This window comes from Pseudorca crassidens, chromosome 10 (assembly GCF_039906515.1).
Source record: "Pseudorca crassidens isolate mPseCra1 chromosome 10, mPseCra1.hap1, whole genome shotgun sequence".
Lineage (NCBI taxonomy): Eukaryota > Metazoa > Chordata > Mammalia > Artiodactyla > Delphinidae > Pseudorca > Pseudorca crassidens.
In genome coordinates this window covers 107,192,217-107,204,534 of record NC_090305.1, presented here as the reverse complement: position 1 = coordinate 107,204,534, position 12,318 = coordinate 107,192,217, and the positions used below count along the sequence as shown (strand labels likewise).

Below are 12,318 nucleotides of genomic sequence, written 5' to 3'. Positions count from 1 at the left end.
TGAACTAAGACAATATGTGAAATCCCGTGTTCCCCGTTTCAAGGGGGAATATCGAGGGAAACCATCCTGAATTCTCAGTCCCCATGGGGGCTGAGCATCAGGTGACACCATGAGTAATTCACAAGGTGGGTAGATGCAGGGGTTGGGGGGGTGGGTCTCACTTTGCACCTGAACAGGAGACCTTAGGACTTGGGCAAAGGCAACACTGGCCCCAAGTTGGAAAAGAAAGCCTGGGTCATGCGGCCACTGCCTTTGCTTTCCCAAAGGCCACAGACCTCCCGAGTTAATGTTTCCCTTCCAGCATACGCACAGCACCCAGCTCCTGAGTTCCTGAGGGACAGCTGACTCATCCTTACACAACAGCAAGAGATTCCATCTGGTCACGCGTCCACCTGGCTTGAGCCACACTCACCCCCTAAGCGACCCCTAGACTGCCTCTCACCCTCAGCCTAGGCCGAGCAAGCCCCCACTGTGCCCCGGCCACGAGGGGCCTGCAGGATGCTCAGCAGAGACTCTGTCTGTTGGGGGCATCGTCCGTCCACACTTGCCCGCTGGGGCCTCTTTAGAGGCGGCTGACGGAGACCCGTCCCCCTCCTCAGGAGTCTTGCCATTGTGGAAAGACAGACAAGCACATGGCAGAGTATATCAGGGTGCGAGTTTTGCTATGAACGTGGGATCCCAAGGGAGGAGGGCTGGGGCTGCAGGAGCCCATCCCTGAGCCGAAGCAAGGCTCGGATGGACCAAGTGCAGGGGCATTCCACAGAGCAGCTGAGCTGGCAGAGGTGGGTGCAGTGTGATGCGCTCAGAGCACCACGTAGTTCTAGGATGCAGGAGAGCTGCCTTCTGCCACTCTCTGACCTCAGGCCCCATTCCTCCATCTGGAGAGTCACACACTGTCACCTCCACCACGTTGCACGTGTGAGAAGTGAGCCACGGAGTTCAGGCCACACTCGAGGGTGCGAGGAACTGCACTCCTCTCCTGAAGGGGTGTGTTAAAGACCTCTAAACTGCCACAGTCCTCCGAGAGCCACAAATTACCCACAGTTCTCCCACACGCAAAACATACGCACTCCCCAAATCCCAGCCACAGCAGGATGGGCCCAAAGTCCAGAGTCTGCGTCTAAACCAGGTTCTGATGTGGAGGAGGCTCCTGGGGTACAGTGGCTCTCAATCTGAACACCTGTGAATTCAAGGACCAGTTGTCTGCGCTCCCAAGCCCTGCCCACACCCAGCACACAACAGTGGGACAGGCACAGTGTGACCACCACAGGCACTTGAAGGGGACAGGGCTGGGAGGCGCACAGGTGTCACTCATCATACAGTCCTGAAATCCCCTGGGCAGAGACTGGAAGCTCCTTCATTAGGGCCCGGTCTGATTCTGGCCTGATAATATGTCCTCGTGCTCTTGGTTCCACCTCTGGACTCTTCATTCTGCTCTGCAAGCCATCCTTTCATTTCCATAAAACGTACCCTATGTTTGCACCTGTGTGGTCTCTCAGGCTGCTTCCTGCCAGAAGAATTTGGGGGTGGGGGAGGGGAGTTCCAGAGGTCTCTTTTCATTTTGCACTGTCTCTGATACTTTCAGTCCAAGCTTTTGCCAATATAATTCTTTTAAAAACCAAGTGTGTCTTCTATGAATCTTATTGAGGTTCAGTCCTTTGATCAGCTGGCAAACCCACTCAACCTCTTTGAGATACACCCTTCTCTACCTTAGGCTTCTGCTGAATGACAACTTTTTCTTTTTTTAAATTCATTTATTTATTTATTTTTTGTCTGTGTTGGGTCTTTGTTGCTGCGTGCGGACTTTCTCCAGTTGTGTCGAGCGGGGGCTACTCTTCATTGAGGTGCGTGGGCTTCTTGTTGCAGTGGCTTCTCTTGTTGCAGAGCACGGGTTCTAGGCACTCGGGCTTCAGTAGTTGTGGTGCACAGGCTCAGTAGTTGTGGCTCCTGGGCTCTAGAGCGCAGGCGCAGTAGTTGTGGCGCACGGGCTTAGCTGCTCCACGGCATGTGGGATCTTCCCAGACCAGGGCTTGAACCCGTGTCCCCTGCACTGGCAGGCAGATTCTTAACCACTGCGCCACCAGGGAAGCCCTGAATGACAACTTTTAAGCTTCCCGGAAGTCCTACTGTTGAACCGAATACTCTGAGGTGCCACCTTTGACCTTTTTGAGAACTTAACAAAGGATCTTACAGCATACACTGGGCTTCATCTTTAGACTCTCTTCCTGCCATGGCCATGCCTATGTTTCCCTTCGCCTGGGAGTTGTGTGTTAATTTTAGCATCACTTGACATCCAGAGAAGCTAGGAAATTTGAAAACCAGCAAGTTCTGGTTCCTTTTTATTTACCAGTCCTCCTTTGGCTTATCTGTCTTCTCTCACATTTTAGTATAAGCAGCAAGAAGAAGTCAGGAGGCACCTTCAGCATTCTGCATGGAAATTGCCCCAGCTGGACAGCCCCGGTCCCTTGCACATTTTCTGCTTTCCATGTTACTGTAGGTGGCAGTGCTGCCAGACTTGCTGCTTAAACTCCCCTCCTCTCTGTACACCCGCTAAGACTGTGGGTTCTTCTCTGATTTCCTAACACCTTTTTGGGGTGTCCGATCTCCCAGCCATTCTTCCAGTGTCACCTGTCACTCTTCGTTCTCTATTCCAGCTTCAGCGTTCTCACACAACTTTCCCATCCCAGGCTCCTCACATTCAGCCGTTTACTCCGCAAGTTTTACTGAACACCTGCTAAACACAAGGCACTACACCCGGTGCCGGGGAATTCCTGCGACTGAGACCGTCTTTGACCTCGTGTTCCGGTGGGGGAGCCAGTCAGATAATCCCGAAAGCAGTGATAAACTGCGGCTGAGCTGGTGCCTGAAGGAACTCTGAAGCCCTTCTGTGGTCATGTGACGAGGGGGTCTTTCCTAGCGGGGCTGTGGTTAGGGAAAGCTTCCCGTAAGATGTGACCTTGAAGTAGGAGCCTCCTGGAGTACGGGTGCATTTCCCGGAGCAAGACCTTGACAGCACGTGGAGAGTTGCTGAGCCAGTGAGTGAAGTTACCCGCCTGGCCGCTTTCCCCTTATCCCGGCAGCCTTGCGGGTGCTCACAACCCCGGGGCCTTTGCAAAGCCCTGTGGAGCCGTGAGGGGTCGCAGCCCGGGAGCGCCCTCCCCACCCCACCCGGCGCGACTTTCCACCCGCCCCGGCCCCTCCCCTCCCGGGCTCTGGCCTTGGCCGGAGCTCCGGGACTGGCAGGGGCCGGCCCCACCTCCCCACCGCCCAGGCCGGGCCAGCGCCAGCGCTGTCCCCTGCCCGGACCCGGACTCAGAGGTCCGCTCTGGCCAGCGACGCCTGCGCTCCTCCCGTGCGTGGTGAGTCCCGGTCCCCGGCGCCCCAGGGAGGGAGGCCGCCCCCGCTCGCGACTCCGGGAGCTCCGGGGGCTCCGGGGCCTCTGGGCTCAGGCACCCCGGCGGAGGCGCCTGGGGGCGCGCGAGCCTGGCCGGGGACGCGAGTCAGGGTTCCCCTGGGGGCAGCCGAGGCTCCAGCCTGGCGGTGGGGGGGTCCCCTGGCTACAGGACCGCGGTGCGGGGCAGGGCCTGTGGAGGATCGCGCAGCGGCGGCGTGGGGGAGGGCGGGGCGGCCTGGGTGGGCGTTATCAGCCCCGCTTACAGAAAAGGAAACTGAGGCCGGAGAGGGAAAGAGACGGACCTAAGGTGACTAGATGGTCCTGCCCCGCTGCGCCGCCTGCCCCCCCTCCAAGACCCTCACCCCATTTTCGGGATGGGGAATGGTCCCCCCTGATTGGCCAGATCTGGGGGCCGGGAACGAGGATCTCTTGTGATTGGAGAGCTCCAGCCCTCCCCCCGCCCCCGCCCGCGCCGCCGTCCTACTTGCGCCGGGGGAGGGGGCGGGGGTTGGGGACCTGGGACCCCAGAGCCCCAGCCCCGCCCCACGACCTGGTTTGGGGGTTGCACGAGCTCCGTGTACTCAGAGCCCGGGCCCTTGGCGCATCTGTCCAGGCCCCTCACCTGCCACCTGCCTAGGGGAGGCGGAATCTCCCTCAGGTACCGGAGTCGGAATTCAGTGTGCTCGGAGCAAGGGACCACCCCCCCCCCACCCCGGGCAGGGTCTGGCCGCTGGGCTGGGGCGGGGGGCCTGGGGAGCCCGACGGTCCCTCTAGTGCCACCTCAGCCCCACAGCGTCCCTGGGAGGAGGGCACCGAGGGCGCCAACCGGGCGGGAGGCCCTCGTGGGCTCTGCGCCTCCCCCATCTGACTTAACGGGCGCCAAAGCCCAAGGTGGGCTGTCCCTGCCCAGGGCTCCTGCCCCGCCCGCTCCACAGGTGTCTTCCCTGACCCTGCCTCCCTGCTTCCAAAGGGATCTTCTTTGTCCCCTTTATTTTTCCACAAGTAATATACGCTCAATAAAAAAATAAAAATTAAAAAAAAACATTCTGGAAAGAAAGAGAATTACCATCATCAAAAGACTTCCAAACCCCAAAACCCTAGCTGGTGACTTTTAATATTTCTGTGTGAGTCCTTCCAGGAGTTTTCTCTGCCAGTACACACGTGCACGTACATACACACCACACACACACACCATACACACCACAGATACCATACACACCATACACACACACACGCCACACACACATACACACCATCCTCACACACATCACACACACACACCACACACCACACACACATACCACACACACACCACACACACACACACCATACACACCACACACACGTACCACACACACCACACACACACGTACCATACACACCATACACACACACGCCACACACATACACACCACACACACACCACACACACACGTACCATACACACCATACACACACACACCACACATACACACCACACACACACCACACACACACGTACCATACACACCATACACACACACCACACACATATCAGACACACCACACACACACCACACACACACAGAGGACCACCATCCTCATTCATTTGACAGTGTCTTCTGCAGACTTTTTAATCTTGATGACGTCCAGCTTATTTTTTTCTTTCTTGAATCGTGCCTTTGGTGTTGTATCTAAAAGGTCACCGGATACTCAGTCATCTAGGTTTTCTCCTGTGCTGTCTTCTAGGAGTCTTATACTTTTGCATCTTACATTTACATCTATGATGCATTCTGAGTTAATTTTTGTGAAGTGTGTAAGATGTGTGTCTAGATTCATCTCTTGCATGTGGACGTCCAGTTGTTCCAGCGTCATTTGCTGAAAAGACCATCTTTGCTCCATTGTGTTGCCTTTGCTCCTCTGTCAAACAATAAAGATCTTAGAAGGCGAAGAGAACATCTCTAGGAACTTGGAGGAAGCAAAGATTTCTTTACCAGAATAGAAAGCCCACTAAGCATAAGGGGAGACTTTGATGCAGCGTACTATATAGAGTTTAAGAAATTGTGTTCATCAAAAGGCACCACAGAGTGAAGAGTCCAGCCGCAGAACTGGAGAAGGTGTTGCTCATGAATATATCTGACAAGGGACTCATAGTCTAGATTGTTTAAAAACAAAATGAAACAATACCAAGCAAACAAAAACCTCCTACAAAATCAGTCAGGACAAGATCACCCAGTGGAAAAAACAGACAAGAAGAAATCCAAGTGGCTGATAAACGTGGGAAAAGGTGCTCACCTTCAGCAGCCACCAGGGAATCGCCAGTGAAGCCCCAGCAGCATGGCTCCAGTCCCTGTCAGCAGGAGAGTAAAATGAACAGACAGGAGGCTGCAACGCAAAGCACGTGGAAATTGGTAAAACCACTTTGGAAAACTGGCAGAGGCTGGTAAGGCTGAACATTTTCACACCTGGGACACGGGAATTCCGCTCCCAGGTACGCACCCAACGGAAGTGTATTCTTGTATTCGGTGTGAGCCGTGTGCCAGAATCTGTGTCACATCGTCTTGGTAATCGCTTCAAGCTGGAAACGACCCGGATGTCCACCCACAGTAGGATGGATACGTGACCGTATTTATTTACGCTCACAGGGGAACACTGTGGAGCAATGAGAACGGACACAGCACAGCTACGTGGACAGCGCTGAGGGGAAACGACGCACAGAACATCGCGCAGTGTGATTCCATTTATGTAAACGGAGCGCACCCTGTCCTGCCTCTCTGTTATCTGAATGGGCTTCTGGAGTGTGTCTTCATCTGAGCGCTGCTTATACTGGCGGGTTCAGTTTGTGAAAATTCATTGAGCTACATACTTACAGTCTGTACACTTTTCTGTATGTCCGAAGCATGTAGTACTTCAATAAAATTTTCTCTAAAAATGTATACTTTTGTAGATAGATAATTTAAAGAAACGTATCAAGTAGATAATAGGTTTTACGGATATGAGCATGGTGAACGAATGAGCAAACTTTGGTCCAGCCGCGCGTCTTCCCATGCAGCCCAGTGGGCCCTGTCGCACCTCCCACCCCACCTTCCGTCCTCGGCCCGTCCACTGGGCATCTGTCTCTATGCAGCCAAAGTCCAGGCCCATTGCTGCTTCCTGCCCAGGGAGAGCCTGGCAGCATTTGAGGAGCATCTTTCTCATGAACAAGTGAGGAAACTGAAGCTGATGTGACTTGACCGAGGTCACAGGACTGCTTAGTTACAGAAACATGCTCAGATACGCCTGGGAAGACACCACACGCAGCGCCCCATGCCGTGTTGGAGGCTCCAGGGAGGAGTCCCCGAGGCTGCGCTCACACGCAACTCACGCTGCGGTATCTACAGGCCCACCGTTCAGGACCTCTTCCTTCGTTCCTCGTGCGGCCGCCTCCCCACAGTGGCCGGCGGCCCAGGGAGCCCAGAGCTGGGCCGAGGGGTTGGGGCGGGGGCGGCTGGGCTGCCCCCTTGGCCCAGCGAGCCCTGTCTGACGCCAAGGCCTTATTCCTTTCCCAGGTCCTCCCGCCCCGGCCCCGCTGCCATGAAGATCGCAGTGATCGGACAGAGCCTGTTCGGCCAGGAAGTTTACTGCCACCTGAGGGAGGAGGGTCACGAGGTCGTGGGCGTGTTCACTGTGCCGGACAAGGATGGGAAGGCAGACCCCCTAGGTGAGTGGGTGGCCCAGGAGCACGGAGAGGCGGTGCCCCGTGGGCGGTGGTGGGAGCAGAGCCTGCGGGGTCTTGTGTGGGGCTGTGGGCTTCCCCAGACAGAAGCGGCCACTCGTGGTCCGCCCCGGATCCTGCTCAGGTGCCAGCTGGCCGCTGGGCTTTTCTGGAACCAAGTGGACTGCAGGGTGGGGCCTGTGTCCTGGAGAAGCCGTGGAGAAGCCTGGCCTGCTCCCAGGACCCTTCAGTCTGACCACTCTGGGCTCCCCCCGACCGCAGCACCCATGCTCTGAAAAGGCCCCCAGGCAGGAGTCACTGCAGCCAGTGTTCTCAGACGTGAGCGTGCCCTGCACCGCGTCTCGGGGGGCACCTGTTGAGCGGAGTGCTGGCGCCCCGACGCTGCCTCCGGCGGACCCCCTGGAGTTTCTGCTCAGAGGGACGGAAGGGACTTGGGAGTCACATTTCTAACAAGTTCCCGAGGGCATCTCAGCAGCGCAGCAGGAAGCAGGGCCCTCAGCTCGATGAACAGACCTCCAGGCCCCTCCCGGGTCCTTCTCAGGCCTGATGCGTTCAGAATATGGGTCCGGACGAGGAAAGGGGTCTCGCGGGGCTGCCGGGCCCCAGGGCTTTGTGCATTAGGAATAGAGTCTCCCCAGATGGAGAGCGCAGGCTGCCCCCATGCCAGCCAGACCTCGGCTCCAGATCTGAGCCCACCACAACCCATAGCACAGCCTGAGTCCTGCCCGTAGCCACTCAGGGACCCCCGGCAGCAGCTCTGAGCCTGGCTGGGGCTCCTTCTTGACCCGACCTCAGATGTCCAGCAGATGTCCCTGGTCACGGTGGGGACAACTTTGGCAAGCATGGTCTGGTCTGCTCACGTTCACCCACGTCCCTAACCCCAGGGCACAGAGGCAGAGGGACCGACAGTGGGTCAGGTCAGCCAGGGCCACACACCAGCCGGCTGTGTACCAGAGAACCGAGGGCTGGGAAGTGCTGGACAGGGGCTGAGGGGCAGGCAGAGGGGAGCTCGGAGGAAGCGGCTAGTGACTGCAGGGGCAGCGGGGCAGGCAGAGGCAGGAAGCCGCATTCTAGAACTTGGAGACTTGCGGACTGCACATCCGACCCGCGGGGAGGGCACCCTGCTCCGGGCAGCTAAAGAGGCCAGGGGTCAGGCAGGCGCCTGGGAGAGGGAGGCGGTCAGCAGAGGTCAGTCCTGGCGCAGCAGCTCCTGAGACCTGGGCCTTGGCCGGCGCCGTCCCCTCTGGGCTGTCCAGAGCAGCCCGGCTGGGCAGCGGGGGAAGTTGGGGGGACAGGCTTGGGGAGGGGGTGCGGGAGCCACCCTGCGGCGCAGGCAGAGGTGCCGAGTCGGAGTGGGTGCAGCAGTGGGGAGCAGTTTCTCACCCGCTGTCCCGCAGGCCTGAAGGCTGACAAGGATGGAGTTCCAGTGTTCAAGTTTCCCCGCTGGCGGGCAAGGGGACAGGCTCTGCCCAACGTGGTGGCGACGTACCAGGCCCTGGGAGCCGAGCTCAACGTGCTGCCCTTCTGCAGCCAGTTCATCCCCATGGAGATCATCAGCGCCCCCCGCCACGGCTCCATCATCTACCACCCGAGTCTGCTCCCCCGGCACCGGGGGGCGTCGGCCATCAACTGGTGAGACAGGGCGCAGACACCCCACCTGCCTGAGGCGTCCCCGTCCCTCAGCCCGGAGCTCTTCTCTGCGCCTGAGGAGCAGGTGGCACGCGGTGCCTGTGCGCGCTGCTGGACGGCGTCCACGCGGTAGATCACAGCACGATCCCTGAGGAAGAACTGGGGTCAGGCAGCGCCGTGCGCCCTGCATTCTCACAGTGAACTGCAAAGTGTTCCCGTCCTGCAGCGGGGTTGCCGGGGCAGAGTGGGCTGAGGGGCTCCCTCCAGCTACCGGTGCTCTCAGCAGCCCCCCGCTTGGAAAGAGATAGCGATGGAGGAAAGAATCACCTGAACAAGCTAGTCTGAGATGAGAGGTGATGTACGTATCTGGAGGGTGGAGCCGTTCAGAGGAGCAGTCAGGAAGGGGAGACATCTGAGCTGGAGAAGAGAGCGGGTTTGTAGTCAGACTGGTCTGATTAGGATTCAGGCTCCCTGACCTCCAGTCACGTCTCCTCACTTCTCTGGGCCTTAGTCTCCTTATCTGTGAAAGGGGCGTACGATGCTGTTACACCAGTGGGGAGGATGAAGTTACACGAGGCGTTAAGGCTTTTAGCACGATACCTGGCACGCAGTCGGCATCAGTAAACACCATCTTCCGTCTTCAGTCCTCCCCTGGGGAGATGGGGGTGTGCTGCAGGGCGGCGGCGGTCACAGGGGCAGCCCCCAGGGCCTCCTTCTCCTCCTTCCTTCGGACTCAGGTTCCACTCCTCTGCTCCCTAGGACCCTCATCCATGGAGACAAGAAGGGCGGCTTTACCATCTTTTGGGCAGACGATGGTCTGGACACCGGGGACCTTCTGCTCCAGAAAGAGTGTGAGATCCTCCCGGACGACACCGTGAGCACGCTGTACAGCCGCTTCCTCTTCCCCGAAGGCGTTAAAGGGATGGTAAGGCTGCCCCCAGGGCCTCCCCTGCTGGCACCCCCACCCCACCGCCACCCCACCCCACCCAGCTCCAGCCTGCTGCCCTGAGCTGGCCAGGATTCTGGAGGGGGAGAACGCTCATTTCAGGGTTTCAGAGGCAGGATTAGGACATATAATGTTGTATAGGCGGGACTCTTGCTTACAACTGTCAGAACAACTCAACAAGCTTTAGCCAAAAAGGGACATTTTTGATAGAAGACTCCAGGCAGGATGCCGTCAAGCCTGGCTGAATCCAGAGGCTTAATCTGTCACGGGATTCTATCTTTCTATTTCTTCACCCTGATTCTGCTTTCCTCTGTTTGATTAGCTTCATCCTCAGGTTGCCCTTAAATGGGAGGAAAAGTAGTCACCGGTGGCTCAAGTTTTACACCTCTTGATTCTAGGGGAAGAGAAACCCTCTTTCCCCTAGAATTTATGAATAAAAAATCAGAGGAGACTCTGATTGGCCAGTTCAGGTCACGTGATGACCCCGAGCCAATCACTGGCCGGCATGGGGGAGCACTCTGATTGGCAGCCTCTGTCACATGTTCCGGTCTTGAGGGCTTCTGGCCAAGGCTGGCCCAGGTGTGGTCACTGCACTGAATTCGCGCAGGAGGAGGAGGGCCGACCCAAAGGCTGATGTCAGAGCTGGTTGTGCAGGCCCCGTAGAGGTGGTGTGTCCAGCAGGGGAGGCCGGCCAGGACAGGAGTCAGATGGGGACATCTCCATAGCACAGCAGTGGCTGTGCCCCCAGCCCTGGGCCCCATTATGCGGCCTTGGATCCACCTGTTCACAGGAGTGAGCAGGGAGACCTGCTGGAGGTTTGACGTGAGAGGCAGGAAGGGGTCATCTTGTTCATCCTACAGAAAACAACCAAGAGCATCCTTCAGGGCAGCGTCCAGGGGGCAGCCGCTAGTCACTGGTGGTTATTAAATTAATTTAAATGACTTGTAGTTAAAGATCAAGGTCATCAGCCTCACTGGCTACGTTTCAGGTCCCCAGAAACCACACGGGGCTGACGTGGAACACGTCCGTTACCAGGGGAGTTCCCCCTGGGCAGTCCTGCCTTAGACACTTCTGAGTTCTCCCGGCTTCTCAGCCTCGGGTCTCCGGGGGCTCCCACCACCACCTTCCCTCCCTCCGGGCCCAGCGCCTTGGCTCTCCTCCCCGACCTCCCTGACTTCTTCTCCACAACCTTCCTCTTTCCTGGAGCAGAGAAACTGCTTCCTGCTGAACTTATTAGGGACCTCCAAACCCATCACGCAGTCCAGGAGCCATTCTGCCTAAGGGACAGGGAAGGTTTTAGACAGAAACGTGGACGTTGGTGTGTGTTACACCGTAGAGGGCTTTAGCTTATGTGATCTTCTAGGGCCTTGTGTGGGAGAGAGGGCGGGGTCTTGCAGTCATCGATCAGACTGGAAGTAGATTGGAGCTAATTTTACCTGTCCCTACAGCACCCGTTCCGTGGGTGCCCGTCACGTGCCCACGTGGTGGCAGGTGGGTCTGTTCAGTGAGTGGCCTGGTCCAGACTCAGTGTGAACCCAGGGTCTGAGAGTTGGGGGGCCCTAATGTTGGGGACACCAACCAACCCTTGTCTCCCCAGGTTCAGGCCGTGAAGCTGATCGCTGAGGGCAGAGCCCCCAGGCTCCCTCAGCCTGAGGACGGCGCCACCTACGAGGGGATTCAGAAGAAGGAAACAGCCCAGGTGAGTGCCAGGGCCCTGCCCACCCAAAGCCTGCCTGTACCCGGGCCGGGGAAAATGGGCAGCCAGGACGTACCTGTTAAAGGCCAGAAGAAAGAGCAGCCCCAGTGCAGGAAGCACGCGCTAGGCTCGAGTGGCACCTGGACAGGCAGGGAACAGGGTCTCCTTAGGTCCTTCCTTAGGAAGAGGCAAGCGGGCCCTCAGGGAGAAGAGCTGGTGGGGGGGAGGATGTAAAAATCAGCCGAGCTGCTGGCTCCTCATATCTGAGATGAGACACCAGAGGGAATTCGTTCCTCGGGACTGTCGCAGGTCGGGAGCCCAGGTGGGCCCCTGGGCTGGAGCTGTGCTCAGGGCTCGCGGGGTGCTCTGTCGGGATCTGTGTGAGCCCTGTAAGTGAGGGGAGGCCGCCGGGGGGGAGGGATGGGATGGGACAGACCTGCACTTTGTGTAGGGCCTTGGCCATCTTGAGCACAGAACATTATCTCCCCCAGGCCATCCTGGAGTTCACATCCCGTGAAAGACTGAGGGTCCACGCGCACCCAGATCCGGGTTGCCAGGGGGAGGCCCAGCCCAGCTCTGGGCCTCCGACTGGAGTCGAGAGGAAGCCAGACTTCCCAGCCCGTGCCCAGGGCTCCACCCAGTGTCAGGGTCATCAGGGCAGGAGGGGAGTCCAGAGGTGTTGCCCAGATGGTCAGGGAGAGAGGAGAGACCGCTGAGCACACACGTCCTGCCCCGCAGATCAATTGGGATCAGCCAGCAGAGGCCATTCATAACTGGATCCGCGGGAACGACAAGGTGCCGGGCGCCTGGACGGAGGCCTGTGGGCAGGTGTGTCCCTGCGTGGCCGGGACGGGCTGTGCTCCGTGTGTGTCCCCTGACTGCACAGCTATCAGAATGTGGCTGAACTAAGCGGTACAAAGCCATTGCCCAGACCCCCAGCCCCAGCCAGGTGCCCCCGG

General features: G+C 58.0%; 1 protein-coding gene across 2 annotated transcripts in view; it reads left to right on the top strand.

Moving 5' to 3' along the window:
* The window catches only part of ALDH1L1 (aldehyde dehydrogenase 1 family member L1), a 79,251-nt gene that overhangs the window by 29,568 nt on the left and 37,365 nt on the right, over positions 1-12,318 (top strand). The window contains exons 1-6 of one of the 2 annotated variants that reach the window (XM_067755733.1): positions 3,229-3,359; positions 6,922-7,073; positions 8,486-8,720; positions 9,477-9,642; positions 11,261-11,362; positions 12,098-12,187. In XM_067755733.1, coding sequence (XP_067611834.1) covers positions 6,947-7,073; positions 8,486-8,720; positions 9,477-9,642; positions 11,261-11,362; positions 12,098-12,187 — 720 coding nt within the window. In that variant the 5' untranslated portion in view covers positions 3,229-3,359; positions 6,922-6,946. Of the gene's footprint in view, positions 1-3,228; positions 3,360-6,921; positions 7,074-8,485; positions 8,721-9,476; positions 9,643-11,260; positions 11,363-12,097; positions 12,188-12,318 lie in introns of those variants that run through there. The other variant, XM_067755734.1, reaches the window with a different exon arrangement.